This window comes from Delphinus delphis, chromosome 15, assembly GCF_949987515.2.
Source record: "Delphinus delphis chromosome 15, mDelDel1.2, whole genome shotgun sequence".
Classification (NCBI taxonomy): Eukaryota; Metazoa; Chordata; class Mammalia; order Artiodactyla; family Delphinidae; genus Delphinus; species Delphinus delphis.
The window spans coordinates 9,630,871-9,647,551 of record NC_082697.1 but is presented as its reverse complement, the minus strand read 5'-3'; the positions used below and the strand labels follow the sequence as shown (position 1 = coordinate 9,647,551).

General features: G+C 45.9%; 1 protein-coding gene across 2 annotated transcripts in view; it reads right to left on the bottom strand.

The window, feature by feature from the left end:
* ZFP64 (ZFP64 zinc finger protein) overlaps positions 1-16,681 on the bottom strand; it is a 78,589-nt gene that overhangs the window by 13,584 nt on the left and 48,324 nt on the right. Inside the window, exons 1-2 of one of the 2 annotated variants that reach the window (XM_060033396.1) lie at positions 5,935-6,105; positions 142-291 (exon numbers count right to left, since the gene is read on the bottom strand). In XM_060033396.1, coding sequence (XP_059889379.1) covers positions 142-291; positions 5,935-6,040 — 256 coding nt within the window. In that variant the 5' untranslated portion in view covers positions 6,041-6,105. Of the gene's footprint in view, positions 1-141; positions 292-5,934; positions 6,106-16,681 lie in introns of those variants that run through there. The other variant, XM_060033395.2, reaches the window with a different exon arrangement.

The window sequence follows — 16,681 nt, the reverse complement described above, 5'->3', positions numbered from 1 at the left end:
TAGAAAAGAAAAACAGGTTCCCTTAATATAAATAACCTCAAAGAGGAAAGTCACGTGCTGAGTCAGTGAGCGAACGGATGCTGAGCTCCTGTGACCGAGCCCCGTACAGAGAAGGGTTCAGCGCCTCGAGTTTACTCTTACCTGGATAGCAGCAGTTGAAGGTCCTCTCCCCAAGGGTTGCTGTTTGTTCCTTTGACTCAGAGGGAAGAGCTGTGACAGGGGCTTTCTGGGTATCACTGCTATCAGCGGAAGGACAAGTTGGTTTTGGAACATCATTATCTAGTTCTGAAGCTGAAATTGAGACAATAATAAGTGTTACTTAATTTCTCAAATACGAGCACCACGGTAAGTCTTATAGCAGGTTTGGGCTTATTTCACCTACCACCCTCCGCACCCCACAAAAAAAACAAAAACAAAACCCCAAACATCACAAGTTAGAAGCCATGCACACTCTGGTCTTAACAATCCTCTTCCTCTTTACCAATTTCCAGGAAGCACAGGGGACAAAGGAACACGGTATCGTGACAGGGACCCAACTGCCAAGATCCAGACTGCAAAACTTTGCAGCAGTGCTTCTCGAACAACGTGGGGAAGACCTGGTACATAGAATAATTTCCAATCCGTCAGACCAGTATTTTTTTTTGTTGTTGCTGTACACGGGCCCCTCACTGCTGTGGCCTCTCCCGTTGCGGAGCACAGGCTCCGGACGCGCAGGCTCAGCGGCCATGGCTCACGGGCCCAGCCGCCCCGCGGCACGTGGGATCTTCCCGGACCGGGGCATGAACGCGTGTCCCCTGCATCGGCAGGCGGACTCTCAACCACTGCGCCACCAGGGAAGCCCAGACCAGTATTTTTTATAAAATAAAGACAAATTATGAGAAAAGTGGAATAAGACAAAAGCCCAAACATTATTAGATATGACAGAAAGGTGGATGTCGAGCTGTCTTTAAGTGCTTACTCTCCACTTCCGAATTTATTTTGACCTAACTCAGTAACAGGTCACAGACCACACTTCAAGTGCCACTGCTTTCCAGGACAAAATGCCACTGTTTCAACTTGAAAGATGGAGGAGGAGAAAGAAAAATCAGAGACTAAAAGATTTGAGATGGTCTGTAGTATCAGGACCTTTTTGGATCCCGATTTAAACATATTGTAAAAGCCATTTAAGACCATGGGAAGTGCAAACACTAACTGAAAGTTTGATAAGGGAATTTTTTTTAATAAAGGTGTGAAGATGAAATTAAAGTTTTAAAAAGCATTCTAATAGTTTACAAATGGCTGTTTATAAATTGTATATGTCTGATGTGCTTCAAAATAATCCAGGGAGGGGAATGGCTGCACAGAAGAAACAAGATTGGCCACTGTAACTAGTTGTTGAAACTAAGCATCTAGTCCACGAAGTTCACTGTATCATTCTCTCTGTTAGTAAGGCTAAGCTAGGTGAAACTGCTGTTTCTGTGGGCCAAAATGATCGGATAATTTCATAGGGTTCAATCTAATATGCAGGTTTAAAAATTTCTATAACAAAGCCTAAGTACTCCTAGAAGATTGTAAAGTGATTTCTCTCCAAGTAGATTTAAGACCAAAGTAAAAAGAGGTGCTGTCAATATCTTAAGGTTTTTTTTTTTGTTTTGTTTTTTTTTTTGCGGTACACAGGCCTCTCACTGTTGTGGCCTCTCCCGTTGCGGAGCACAATCTTAAGTCTTAAAGAATATATTAACTAGTTTATGAATTACAGGCCAAGGTCAGGGACTTTTGGCCCCAGTTATAGAAGGTGGATTCCATCTTTCTTGCTAGGTTTGTTAAGGTAAACCTTCTTACCATGAGAAGCTGTAGAACACACTGATAAGGGCTTCAGTTCCAAGCATAGGGTTTGCTTAGCCACGTGCTAGCTGTGTGACTATGGGCAACTTAAGTAAACTGAGGCTCAGAAAGGTTATCTGTAAAAAGGTATCACTGACCTGCCTCAGAGTTAAGAGATGAACAATGTAAATTCTTGGTACAGCGCCCGGCCTCCACTGAGTCAATGCTATTACAGGGCTTCAGGTAAAGGACTGCAGCTATCACATCCAAGTAGCTGTGGTGCTTGAAGCCCCTTAACAGGGTCTGAACAACTGACCTAGTCCCATAGCTTTCAACTGGGGGCCATTTTGCAATACCTGGGGACGTTTTTGATTGTCATGATCACGTGCACACGTTTGCGATAGTGCCACCTAGTGGGCAGAGGCCAGGGACGTTGCTAAACATCCTATGATGCACAGGACGGCCTCCACACCCACATCAGAATCACCTGAATTGCGGCTTAAATGTAGTTTCCAAAGCCTCATCCAGACTTAACTGGGGGTGGGCCCAGGAACCTGCATTTTTAAAGCACTCCAAGTGATATCCTCATACTGCTCTTTAAGCCTTTGCTACTCAAACGGTGGTCCTCAGAGCACTAACATCAGCATGACCTGAGAGCTTGTTAGAAATGCAGAACCTCAGGTCCCAGGCCTACAGAATCTGCACTTTAACGAGATCCCCAGGTGACGCCTATGCTCATTAAAATGGCAGAAGTGTAACTCCAAGCCAGCACTACTCAAAAAACCTGTGCATCACAATCACCTGGAGGGCTTGTTAAGGTACAGGTGGCTTGGGCTCCGCCTCTGCAGTTCCTGACTCAGTAGGTCTGGAGTGGGGCTGGCAATGCTTCATTTCTAACAAGCTCCCAGCTGATGCTGTTGGTCTGGGGACCACATTTTGAGAATTTCTGCTCTTCCAGAAGAGATACCGGCTCGGAAGAGATGCTGCTCAAGGCCGCAGGGCTAGATGGTTTCAGCCAATTAGAACCCACACTCGCCAGATGTGAAGTCCATCGCTCTGCCCCTCAGAGGAAGACACAAAACCTAGCATTGTTCAGCAATTCACATGTTAAAGAAAGCCATTAAACTATTGAGGGTTTTTAATCCCACAGAAACCAAGGAAGACTGAAAAGCTGAAATCCAAGTGAGAGGCTGTAAAGCACAATGATTTAGCAAACTGACTGGGAAGCCAGGTGATAAGTTCCAAATTTCAATTCTATCCTTTACTGGCTGTGTGACCGAGTAAGTTACTCAACTTCCCTGTTCCTCAGTTTCCACATATGTAAAGTGAGGATTATGGCCCCCATCTCACAGGTTTAGATGAAGGTTAAGTTCTTTAATGTATATACGTAAAAGAACCTTATACATAAGTCAGCACTATATAAACGTAACTGGTTTTATTCACTGATGTGTACACACACGAGCCACCGGATTCTCAGGGAGTGGAAAACACTGAGCAATGCAAGTTTGAGGGCTTGAAGGTAGAAGGGAGATGGATGGGTTAAAGCTATCAGAAAACTGTGCCCAAGGCTATAAAGGGTCACTAGGGCAGAGGCATGCAGAGCTTCTAAAGGCGCCTTCCTCCTTCAATTTTAAGCATCCAGGAAAGCAAGGAAGGTCAGAAGCCTACTCTCCTGAGAAAAGGCAGAGGCCCTTCTAGTCTGAAAGATGGGGTTGGGGCCACATCTGACAGAACTCAGTTTAGCACAGCGGCCATTTTAACCCTTTGTTGATGTTCCTTTGGTAAGGCTGTTATCCTGCCCCTCTTATGATTGAAGTCTACCAACTGACCTGCTCTGTTCTGTCTCCTCCAAAAGCTAGGTGAGTTGCAAAGCCATCTGCAAATTAAGAGTGGCCCAACCTTAAAAAAAAAAAAAAAGGCAGGCTTCTAACTCAGCATCATAACAGACCTAAAACGCATGGAGGGGGAACATCAGTTGCAAGGCTGCTTTTCCCCCCAGCGGCGGCTGGTGTTGGGGTGCCCTGGCACCCACAGTGCTGCACAACACACAGCACCCTCCCCAACCCCTCCAAACACAGGGCAAGGCTCCAGGAGGTGCCCTCCAAGCGCTGTCTGCAGGAAGAAAAAGCAGCCCATGGCACTCACTTTGAACAGCCCGGGTTTACTCAGGAATTGTCTTTTATAATCGCTTCCCCCAAAGACTCAACATCCCCAATACCTCCCCAATTCTTTTACAGAGGATCAGGAGAAGCCTTGCTCCCACCGCAGGAACCCCACCCTAGGGTTAGGGTGGAACCCCACTCCGGTTCCACCCACCTATCGCCACTCTAGACCTTGCGCACAAAGACAGGATATTTTGGTTATAGGAGTTCCATCCAGCCAAGCTTTAGGTTTTTTTTTTCTTTAAAGAAACTTTGTTTATTGGAATAGGTAATAGAGCGTTAATAGATATAATCCAAAAGTTACTGTGAAAAGTCTCCAACCCCGCTCCCCAGCTCCCCAGTTCCCTCCAAAGGCAATGTTAAGAGTTTCTTGAAACATTTTGTTTAATTAGCCATTTATCTAAAGGGTTGGTCTTCTTTGGTTTTATTTTTAGGACTGTATTTAAAACTAAAGCGTGATGCCGAACTATTAGCTTAGGAGTGACTTTAAGCTTCTGCTTTCCTCCACCACCTCCTCGGGAGCGTAGCAAAGCCCACCAGACAGACCTGCTGCTGGAAGTCTGATCCTTCTGGCAGAAGAGACTAGATCCCCCTCTCCCTTTCCGAGCCAGGAAAATGCTCGGAAGGGAGAGAAGAGAAGAAAGTTCTGCTAAAACTCCTCTCACTACCCCCTTACTAAGCAAAAGGCAGCAGCGACCCCCGGGCGGGAGGGAAGGTGGCGGGCAGAGGGACCGTCAAGTAGGAACCTACATTGTCTTACCTGAGTGCAAGATAATCAGAAGGGGAAGCGCCTTAGAAATGCAGAGTCCCCGACTCCACCCCACCCCTGAGATTACAGCAGCGCAGGGGGTGGTGGGAGCCTGAGAATTCGGCGAGTTCTCGAAGCTCCCTACTTGCAGGCTCTTCAGAAGCAGAGTCTCCAAGGCCCACCGGGTGAGAAGTACTGACCCGGGGGCCTAGGGTAGGCCGGGGTCCCTAGGCTTCTCCCGGACCCCCTCTAGACCGGTGGCAGCCAGGGTGAGCCTGTTAGATCCCACCGCGGCACCCTGCTCGCTCCCCGCCCCCAACGTGGCTCCACTTCGCTCACAGTAGAAGTCAAAGTCCTTATCGGAGCCCGGGGCTCCCGTCACTTCTCAAAACCTCAATCGCACGCGCCTCCAAGCTCCAGCCTCGCTGACGCCCGAGGCCTCTGCACGTGCTGTTCCCTCTGCCTGAGTGCTCTTCCCTCGGCCATCTCCACCGCTCGCTCCCTCACAACCTCCAGAGTGTTACTCGAGGCTGCCCTCCACAGAGAGGCCTTCCCGGGACAACCCCCTCCCAGCTTGAGGTTTTCCCCGGCGCTCCGCGCTAACACACCTCACGCTCCGCCGCTTTATCTCACGTGCCATCTTTCTCGCCTCCACTGGGCCATAAGCTCCAGGAGGGTCGGAATTCTATCCTCCTTGTTCGTTGCTGTGTCTCTCCAGCACCTAGCCCCAGGTCCCGGCAGAAGCTCAGACATTTTACAGACATCTCCCCCCATCCCTCAAGAAAACGCCTGGGGCGCGGGTCTCGGAGCGCCCAGCTTCCAGGCGCTCAGCTCCAGCCCAGCGCCAAGGAGGTCGGGCACCCGGGTGCCGGCGCACCCCGAAGACAGCCTCCAAAGGGGTCTCAGAGCATCCTTCCAACGTGTTCGGGAGATGAACCGTCATTTCACAGCGCTTGGGGGGAGGGGGAGTGGATGCAGGAATCCCCTCGGGGAGCGACGTAATTTACCCGAGAAGGGTGAATTTACGAGGTGTGTGTGTGTGTGTGGGGGGGTGTAACTTACCAAGGTGAGGTCAGCAAGGCCCGAGACCCAGAACTCGGGTTGGAAGCTTCACCCACCCTTCCACGCCCGGTAGCCGGGACCTCGCACCCGCGCGGCTCTGGGGAACGTCCGAGAAACTGCCTCCAGCCCCCCGGGCCGGACGTCCGCAGCACTACTCACCCGGCTCCCCCAGCACCTCCGGGGCCGCCTCGGCGAACTCCTGGCGCTCAGGCTGCGGCTCCTCGGAGCCGAGATGCTGGGGCCTGGCCTGCTTGCGCCGCGACATGGCGTGAGGACCAGGGCTCTGGCGAGTCCCTACGAGCGGCCAGCCTCACACAACCAATTCCCGGAGTTCGGAAATTACCCCCTCCCTCGGCATGAGCGCGCATGTCCCGGCAATTCTGCTCCTCAGCCGAACTGGGCGATTTATCAAGAGCCCTGACGGCTGATTGGCCCGGAGCCAAGACCTCGGGACTCCAGGGGAAGCGCGGTCCACACCCGGGAAGCCCGCACCACCTGGGAAGCTCGTTAGAAATGCAGACTCTCGGGCTCCACCCCAGACTCGCTGAATCAGAATCTGCATTTTAACAAGCTCCCCAGGTGATTCGCATGCACATTTAAGTTTGAGAAACCGTATCTGCATTTTAACGAGATCCCCAGGTGATTCGTTTGCCCATTAAAATTTTATAAGCACGGCTCCCCTCCAATTTAATGTGCGCGCGAATCACTGGGGACCTCGTTAAAATGCAGATTCTGACTCAGTGGGTCTGGGGTGGGGCCTGAGCGTCTGTATTTCTAACGAGCTCCCAGGTGATGCCTTTGCGGCTGCTGCCGCAGAGGCTGCGCTTTTAGATTCCGGCTTAATTGGTCTGGACTGAAACCTGGGCATTGGTGTATATATATTTTAAAAAGCTTCCCCAGGTTATTCTGAAGGGCAGCCAAGGTTGAGAAGCACGACCTCCACTCGTGGCTGCATATTCGAATTTAAAATTTAAATGAGGCTAGTGTGTCTCCAATGGCAGGGTGAACTTACTGGTCCTGGAAGAGTTGGTTAAAAATGCAGATTCCGGAAGTTTTGGCTTCAGGCGGCGGAGCCCAGGCATCTCTATTTCCATGCAGCATCTCTTCCCCGGCCCCCGGACTCTGGCGCCCGGGGTCTGAGACCACACGGAGGAAAGAGGCCTGGGGCCGACAGGGGCGCGGGCCCCGCCCAGCAGGCGACTGAGGCGTGGTCCTCGGGGGGTTGAGCTAATTGGCGTTCGTGCTCAGACTGGCTGGGCCCTTGATGAGACCCGAGGGGACCCCTCCTTGCACCAAGTAAACGACATCCAACAGGGAGCAAGAAAGCCACCTACAAGCCCCAGATGTTTACTTTCTTCCATTGGGGAGTTACTTAAGGCGGGGCTGTGCCCCAAGCTTGCCCGAACCTGAGAGTCACGTGGGGGCCTTGGTTAAAAAAGACCCGTGTTCAGCTCTGAATCCGTGGGGCGGGGACTGGGAATCCGTATTTCTAACATCGCCGCGGTGAGCTTTTCTGCCGTGGCTTGCTCCGGCCCTGTGGGGTTTCGCAGCGTCCTGTAATTCACCTTCTGTGAGGTTACCCTTGACAAACCCAAGGGGACTGTCTGCAAGAAGAGCATTTTTATATTTCTTTAAAAAGGAGCTGTTTTCCTCAAACTTCCCGCTGATTTTCAAGTTGTGAATTGATTGCAGGGGGTGTTTGTGTAAAGCCAGGTGAAGTCACTCAAGGTTAAATTTTCGAGATAAATTTTTAAAAAGCAACTTTTGACGTTTTCTTCGGTCTGTGTGTATATGTGTCTAGGTACACGTATATGTAAAGCCATTTCAAAACATACGTGTGTGCTTCTGTTTATCGTGTGACCTTTTGGAATGTCTCAGAAGGATCTCTAGGAGCCAATGGTTGCCTCTGGGGAAGTTGATGAAGGAAAAGCACCCAGCCGGGAGGTTGGGAGGCATCTGATACCCGCTTTTTACTACTTGAGGTGTGTACCTGTGTTTGTATTTGCTATGGATAGAAATAATTTCTTCAGCTCAGGTGCACACAACTGGATTAACCAATCTTTGGTACAAGACCCGTTGTCATCCCTGATCTGTTTCTGACCTGTATTTGTCTGGTTGGTTGTTTGTTGCTTGGCTTATTAAGATATAATTAATACCAGGGAACTCACTGACCCAAGCTAGGACCTTAACCATAACCTGCATTTCTCATCTATCCCCCTTCATCCCCTCCTCGAATTTAATAGCCATCCACCTAAACCCTTCATTCTTCATTCCTTTGTTTTTTTTTTCTTAGCAAGTCTTTTTTGCACCTACATGTATTCCTTAAATTTTAATTTTTAAAGAACTTCATGAAAAGGGTATGTAATCTTCCAGTAATTACTCCTCCCCCGCATTTATTATATTGCTAAGATCATCCAAATTATCACTGTTGTTCAACCAGTTTGACTGATGTGTAATATTCCATGGTGTGAAAATATCACAGTTGGTTCATCTGCCATCCTGTTGATGGGCACTTGGGTTGTTTCCCTGTCTTTGCCACGTGAATAATGCAGCTATGATCTTTCTAAAAAGTGTCAGTTTCTTAAATGAATGTATACATTGGTTGGATTGTAAGTGACTATGTAAGAAATGATGCCACAGTGGAGGCACCAGTCTACACTTCCCCCAGCAAGGTAAGAGGTACTGTGGAGTCAGATCCTTTACCACACTCCGTATTGTCAGATGTCTTAATTTTTGCCAATCAAATTGACATACAATGATATTTCACTACGGTTTTGATTGCATTTTCCTTGAATATATTTCAACAAAAGGCAAAGTAAATTATCAATATTTTCTACAAATATAATGACAGCAACAGATTAAAACTTGCTTCCTTTTTTGAAGGCACTGTTTTAGTATTTTACAATACATCCATTCAATGTTATGGTCCTAAATTAAGTTTATTACCATGTTTGGTTTTAATGACTTGATTTCAAGGGTTATCACTGAAAAACTGAAGAGAAAAAAAAAAAACCTCACAGGATATATAGAAAAAAACAAAGTATCATTGGCTATGCTTAAATCATGATTCTCCCTTTTTAATCCCATTAGCCAGTTACACAAATTGACTATTTTCTTTGAAAATTGACTATTTTCTTTGAAAATCCAGCTCGTAGATTTTCATTTCCCCTGATAATCAACCTGGGGCTTCTACAAATTAACCTGAAGAGGTTAAACTATATCTTTTTTTTTTTTTTTTTTCTTCGCGGTACGCGGGCCTCTCACTGTTGTGGTCTCTCCTGTTGCAGAGCACAGGCTCCGGACGCGCAGGCTCAGCGGCCATGGCTCACGGGCCCAGCCGCTCCGCGGCATACGGGATCTTCCCGGACCGGGGCACGAACCCGTGTCCCCTGCATTGGCAGGCGGACTCTCAACCACTGTGCCACCAGGGAAGCCCTAGGGAAACCCTAAACTATATCTTTAACAACTGGATTTCAAACCCACTGAAGCTCTTTATTTGGAAGATGTTTAAACAGATTAGGAAATTCTGTTGCCAAATTTAAACACGCAGATAGAGGTCTTTACAGGTGACAACTTTTCATTATTTTCAGCAACAAAATCACCTAACAAGGGAATCATGGCCAAACATGCATTTCAAATACTCACTCCATGGCATGTTTCTCTTGGAAAGCATTTTCTCATTCTTTATATGTATATCACCTGTATCCTGATTTTTTTTTTAGTGGTTGTTAGGTAGTTCCCTTTCTTCAAAAAGAAAGTCAATACGTTTTCAACGCTTGTCCCTTTGTAAAAGAAAAACGGAGTATATTTGTAACTTTCATAACTTAAGTATTTTGCCAAGAGGTGAAGTGTACCTCTGAATTATACAGAAGATTCTCCCGGTCATTCGACATCTTACAAAGCATTACAAAGATTCCAGAGGCAGTATCATGTCATTACGAAGCACATGGACTGGGGCCAGCCCGGGTGAGAATCCTGGCTCTTTTACCATGTGACCTTGAGAAAGCTGCCTTGTGCCCCAGTTTTCTCTTCAATAAAATGGCGATGCTAATACCGCCAGGGTGGTTGTGAGGATGAATGAATACATATATAGAAAGTACATGGAACAATGTCTACTACAGAGGCAGCACTCTGTAAATGTTATGTATAAGAGTAGGGTAAGAGTTACAGTTATCTGTAAAAATAGCTGATGCTCATCTAGAATTGGTGGTTCCGGGAATTCCCTGGTGGTCCAGTGGTTAGGATTTGGCGCTTTCACTGCTGAGGGCCCAGGTTCGATCCCTGGTTGGGGAACTAAGATCCCACAAGCTGTGCGGCAAAGCCAAAAAAAAAAAAAAAAAACAGAAGAATTGGTGGTTCCAATGAACTTGGGACAGATATTCTGTTTTATGTGGGAATAAATTGGAAGCACACAAGCCTGTACTGGCATTACCCAACCCTTCTGAGTTGCAGACTTCCATGCCTTTATACCAGTTTCTCTCTATATACTAAATGAGCACTATAATATTATTTAATATTGGTCAAGTAATTGCTTTCTTTTTTAAGAGAAATAGATAAAAACGTAATTGTCTCTCTGATTGTCCTGGGCTCCCGTGGGGCTGAGCACCTTGCTTGGGTCGTGTTCTCCTAAAGCTACCTCACTCGACTTCTGTCGTTACCACCTAGTATTTTCCGCTGTGGATACAGGAATGAATCAAGAAATGTTTATCCAGGTAAAAGTGATGCCCCAGTGGGGCGTAAAGCTAGACAGGAGCAAATCTCATTTCTTCATCTGCCGAGAGTTCATTTATTTGTTCATCTGACGATAATTTGAGTCTAGACTGTTGCCTGGCTCTGTTCCAGGTGCTGGGTATGGAGAGACAGGCAAGACACACAAGATCCAGCAGGGCAGTCAGAGAAGGAAGGAAAGAACGAGTGTGCAGGTCATTTCAGATAGGGGTGGGGGCCACGGTCAAGGTGAAACGGGGTGGCGAGATGAAGAGTGGTAGTAGGGGCGGTACCTGAGTTTCGCTAGAAGTGACCTTTGAGCTAAAACCTGAATATTATAGGCAGCCCTGGGAAGAACCAGGGAGAGAACGTTCCAAGGGAGAGAAAACCATAACAGCAAAAGCCCCCAGGAGATCAGCTTTCGTGTGTTTGAAGCAAAGTAAGAAGATTCAGTGACTACCTGGTTTCCAGAGAAGAAAAATATGCCTGTAAGAATTTGAAAAAAAAAGTCCAAGCTCACTTATGATTAAAGAAGTGCAAGTTAAAAATACATCGAAGCACTGTTTTATATCCTGTCTGAATAGAAAAGATAAACACAACCCCACACATATTAGTAAAAGTGAGCATATGCTATGATCCAGCTATTCCTCCCCCACTGCACTCCTCACACTGTGCATGGGCGTCACTGGGGACCTTGTTAAGATTCTGACTCCAGTGCTTCTCAAACTTTAATGTGCAGAAGAATGACCTGGGGATCGTGTTAAATGCAGATTCTGGGCAACAAACTTATAAGAGGCGTTCAGCATCACTAACTATAAGGGAATGAATATTCACCATAAAGTCCTCCTTTCTTTCGCCTATCAGCTCAATAAAAATTAAGACTGCTGATAACATCTACTTTTACTAAGAGTGAAGGGAGATTAGTCTTCTAATGCATTGCTAGTGGGAGTGTGAACGGTTATAGCCACTTTGGAGGGCAATCTGGCAATCAATCTTTAGATATGCCCTCCTCATGGTTTATCAGTTCGGCTTTCCATCTCCTATAGAGAAATGCTTGCACATGTGCACAAGGGGACAAGTCCAGGGATGTTTGTTGCAACACTACTGTCATCGCAAACCACTTGAGAAACAACCTAAGTGTACAACAATAGGGGAATGGTTAGATTCAACTGTGGTTTAGCCATACCAGGCAGCAAATAAAAGTAATCAGCCAGTTTTATGTTTATGGGGATGGCTAGAGCTCCAGCTATACTGCATTGAAGAGGAAAAGTAAGTTCTACATAGACATAAACACATATTCAAGTCCACATATGTTTTCAGTGGTGAAAATGAAAATCCAGAGGACAAAAGTCCTGGCAGGATGCACACTGGCTATGAGTTAAGCAAGGTGGCGGCAGGGAGTAGATTCAGAGGGGAAGGATTGGAGAACCTAAAATTTCCACAGGTATGCGTAAGAGAACATTATCCTTAGTAACATTTTTTAAAAATAGGGAGTGTGTTCACATACTACTTTATGGTTAAAAATTAATCATTAAAATTACTAAATTATGGTTCTATCATAAAATGGAATAAATTCTTTATGACTATAAAAAGAATAATGTATTTCTCTGTGCACTGATGGAATATTTTCAGGATGTATTAGGTGAAATATTCAAAGGACAGAAAACACAAGTAATGCTGTTGTGTGTATGTGTATATATGTATGTAAACACATATATGTAACAGTATCTCTCTATATCAAATTTAACATATATACATCTACACACATACACACACAAACTTGTGAATGCAGAGGAGACCAGGTTGCTGGTAACATGAGTTAGCTCTGGGGACAGGACAGCAGTATTTGTGATGCAGTTGTCTGAGCGACGGACATCTTGCTATATACCTTTTTACAGTCTTTTAAGTTTGAAAATTTGGCACACATACAAGAATGTATAAAACATAAACGTGCAATTTAAGGAACAACACCTGAGTAACCATCAGCACCGTAAGATACAGAACATTCTTAGTACTAAAGAAGCCCTTCACATATTCCTATCCATCAGCTTCTCCTTCTTTCTGCCACCTTCTTCCAGGATGGCTAATTTTGTGTAATAATTATTTAAAAATAGTTTTGTCACCTAACTATGTTGCTTAGTGTTGCCACTTGTTGAACAGTATGACTAATTTTCCTTCACTTGCTCCTTTAAGCCTGTGAGAGTCAACACGTTGCTGCAGGCAGCTGTGGTTCATTCATCATTACCCTGTGACTATATCACACTTCATCTACACCTTCATTGCCAGTGGGTGGTCTCCAATTTGTAATTATGAGCAACGTAGCTATGAACATTCTTGCATAGCTTTCCTGATTCACATGTGTAAGTTTCTCTAAGCCTAGGATCTGCATTTTAACAAGATCCCTTAGTGATTCTCACGCATGGTAAGTTTGAGAAATGCAGTGTGGGAGGAATGCCTGGATCGGAGCATATGCTTACGTTCAAATTAACTAGGAAATGCCAAACTCTATCCCAATGTGGCCATATTAATTTATATTCCCATCAGCATATTAACTTTTAAAATTAAAAAAAAAAAGCTAGTTAAAAACTCACTAGGGCACAGTCTTAATTGAAAATGGAAATAACCACGATACAGACCCTCAGTTCTTCCTCTTCTTTCCCTTCTCCTCCCCCACTGCAGCCCCTTCCCTTCATAGATTAGAATTTGAAATGATGAGATGAATTACTGGAAGAGGATACTGTACAAGCAACAATGTGGATCAGGACCTTTATAGTGAAAACAGCCTCCAATTCACCTGCTAACACCTACAGATTTGGAAGTTCCTGAACTGTAGAGGAATGTTATCCAAGAATAGGAATTCTAAGCTTCTAGATGTGCGGCTGGGTGTGGCAGGCCTGAGCTGGTCAGTTGTCTTACCTACTCCTGAGAAAAATGAGTTTCCAATCCTTTTCTGGTGACACTGAAATCTCCCAGACCAACTGGCATTTTCAGGTTCTTTTCGTGTTCCATATCTACGGCATACAGTCTCCCTGACTGACATATTCTACCAGGGCTTGTTCCAGAACCATTCACTTGTTTACAAACATTAACTGGGTTCTATCTGGGTGTGAGGTATGATACTAACCTCTAGGAATGCAACAGTAAGCCTTCAAGGAAGTCACAGAGTAATCAAGAGGAAAAATAAGTAAACAGTTACAATACAGTGTGATAAAGACACACACATGCTGTATTAAAAAAGAAAAGAAAAGAAAAGAAAGACTCACACAGTGATCAGGGAAAGCTTCCTGCAAGAGGCAGATTCATAACCCCAGAGGTGTAGGAAGAGCAGGTCTGGGGCAGACAGAGAAATGAGGTGAGAAGGGTCCCAGGCAGAGGGAATAGCTTGTGCAAAGACCAGCTGTGGCACTTTTGAGGAACCTCGGTCTGGCTGGAGGTGGGCAGAGTGCTGGAGACAGGACATGGGTAGGGAGTAGATGCAAAGGCTTTGTATAGCAAGAAGGGTATAATTAAACCATTTCCTATTTCTCCTTTCCCCTCTCTCCCTTTTAAACTTGGACACATCCAGAGGCAGATTCTAGGCCTGGCTTGGGAAGGTTATTCAACCTCTCCTAACCTGAGACGCAGCAACAGCGGTGGTAGTGATGACTATGACGATGACAATGAGAAGAGTGAGTATTCACAGAGGCTCACCGTGTGCTGAGTAGCATTTTAGAACATATTCTACATGTATTATCTCACCAGAGTCCAGCTCTTTAGAGATGTGTGATTTTGAACAAGTCTCTTAACCTCCTCGAGCCTCAGTTTCCTCATCTGTAAGATGAGGATAATAATTCTACCTACCCCAAATGGTTTTTCTGAGTATTAAAATGGAAATATATGTAAAGGGATTGACAAATAGTAAAGAATCAAGTTTATTAGTTATTATTATTGGCTGCCATCTACCTACTACCCTTATACTATAATAACTTTAAAAACTAATTAAAATGTAATAACCATTATTCTATATTTTATTGAATACGTACATTGTGCCTGACTGGTTTGGGTGATAGATATACCCATCCTTTGGACCAGGATTTGGCAAACTATGGCCTGTGGACCAAATCTGGCCCACTTGCCTATTTCTGTAAATAAGGCTTCATTGGAACAGAGCATCACGCATTTATATGTTATCCATGGCTACTTTTGTGCTAGAACTACAGAACTGAGTAGCTACAACAGAGATGATAACTATTTACTATCAATTATTTCTCTTGAAACCAGCAACTCTTTCTGTTGCTTTATAGAATAAACTTGCTAACCCTTGCTTTTGGACTTATAACTTTGACCAAGGTCACAGGGTACTGTGATTGGCCAAGCATGGGATACGTGCCCTCCCCTCATGAAAGGGGTGTGTTAGCCCCATTTGAAGCATATAGGCTGAAAGAGGGGGTGGAGTGGATCCCCAAGGAAAGTCTGGAAAATGCGCAGAGAAGGAGGTCGTTAGCAGAGGGGTCCGAGGCTCAGGGCCTTGGCAATGAATATTCATGGTTTTGTGTAACCATGCTACCCTCCTTCCTTTGGGGAACTAGTTCGGGTAGGGGTGCCACTTATGGAAAGCCACTGATGGCCAGATGAGTGGGCCACTGACCAGGATGGGCTCAGCCTAACCCACTGTGTCTGCCTGACCACAGATGTGCTCTGGCGCTGGGCGCACCATTCCTGGCGTGTTTATGTCCAGAAGCAGAGGCAGAAGGACTACCCTCTGGATCTGCTGCATTGGGCTGATGTTAAGTTGGGGTTGCCAACTGTGCCCATAACTTTCTAGCAAGTTTACAAAACCCACCTTAGGAGGAAAGAGTAAGAACAAGCAAAGGCCAGTAGTGAAGAGCACGATCATGAAAAAAGACGCTACACACAACCATCTCCCTGGTTTAGGTCTCAAGGTCCGGGGAGCAGCCCTGAACCCTGTGTTTCTTTCTTCGATTTTGGAAACTACCTAGTATCTGTCCAGGAAGTCTTCTTACTTCTGCTAGTTTTAGTTTGTTTTCTGTTCCTTGTAACCAACAGAGTGCTGGAAATATGTGGGCGAGCCATAGAGAAAGGCCAGAGAGGACCTCCCCTCACCTAAAGTCAGGAGGAAGCGAAAACCCTACGGAAGTAGAAACCATGAGGTGTGTAAAAGATACAGAATAGAGGGCAAGGGGCCGAGCAAAAGGAAGAAACCAACCAACCAACCAAATGTGGAATAGCTGAGTTTCATTTATAGCAGAGAAAATACCCAAGAATTCCCGGAACTAATACATTTTAGTTCCAACTTCTGATCTCCTGCACACCTGGTGGTCAAACGTTTATTGTTACATCATAATTTTTTTTTTTTTTTTTTTGGCCTTGCCATGCAGCATGCGGGATCTTAATTCCCTGACCAGGGATCGAACCCATGCCCCCTGCAGTAGAAGCACAGAGTCCTAACCACTGGACCTCCAGGGATTCCAAATGTTTATTGTTTTGTGTTGCAGATACCTTCGTACATTTCTGTTGTCACCTGGGTCTTATAGGCATTTAAACCCTGGTTTAAAAGTCCCTTTAAGAATAAACTAGTTTTGGACTTTTCTGGTGGCGCAGTGGTTAAGAGTCCACCTGCCAATGCAAGGGATATGGGTTCAAGCCCTGGTCTGGGAAGATCCCACATGCCGCGGAGCAACTAAGCCTGTGTACCACAACTACTGAGCCTGCACTCTAGAGCCCGTGAGCCACAACTACTGAAGCCTGCGCACCTAGAGCCCGTGCTCTGCAGCAAAAGAAGCCACCGCAATGAGAAGCCTGTGCACCACAAGGAAGAGTAGCCCCCGGCTCACCACAACTAGAGAAAGTCCGCGTGCAGCAACGAAGACCCAACACAGCCAAAATTAAATAAATAAATTTATTAAGAAAAAAAAAAGAACTCGTTTCGGACTTCCTTGGTGGTGCAGCACGGTGGTTAAGAATCCGCCTGCCAATGCAGGGGACACAGGTTCGAGCTCTGGTCTGGGAAGATCCCACATGCCGTGAAGCAACTAAGCCCGTGCACCACAACTACTGAGCCTGAGCTCTACAGCCCACGAGCCACAACTACTGAGCCTGTGTGCCACAACTACTGAAGTCCATGCACATAGAGCCTGTGCTCCATAACGAGAGAAGCCGCTGCAGTGAGAAGCCTGCATACGGCAACGAAGTGTAGCCC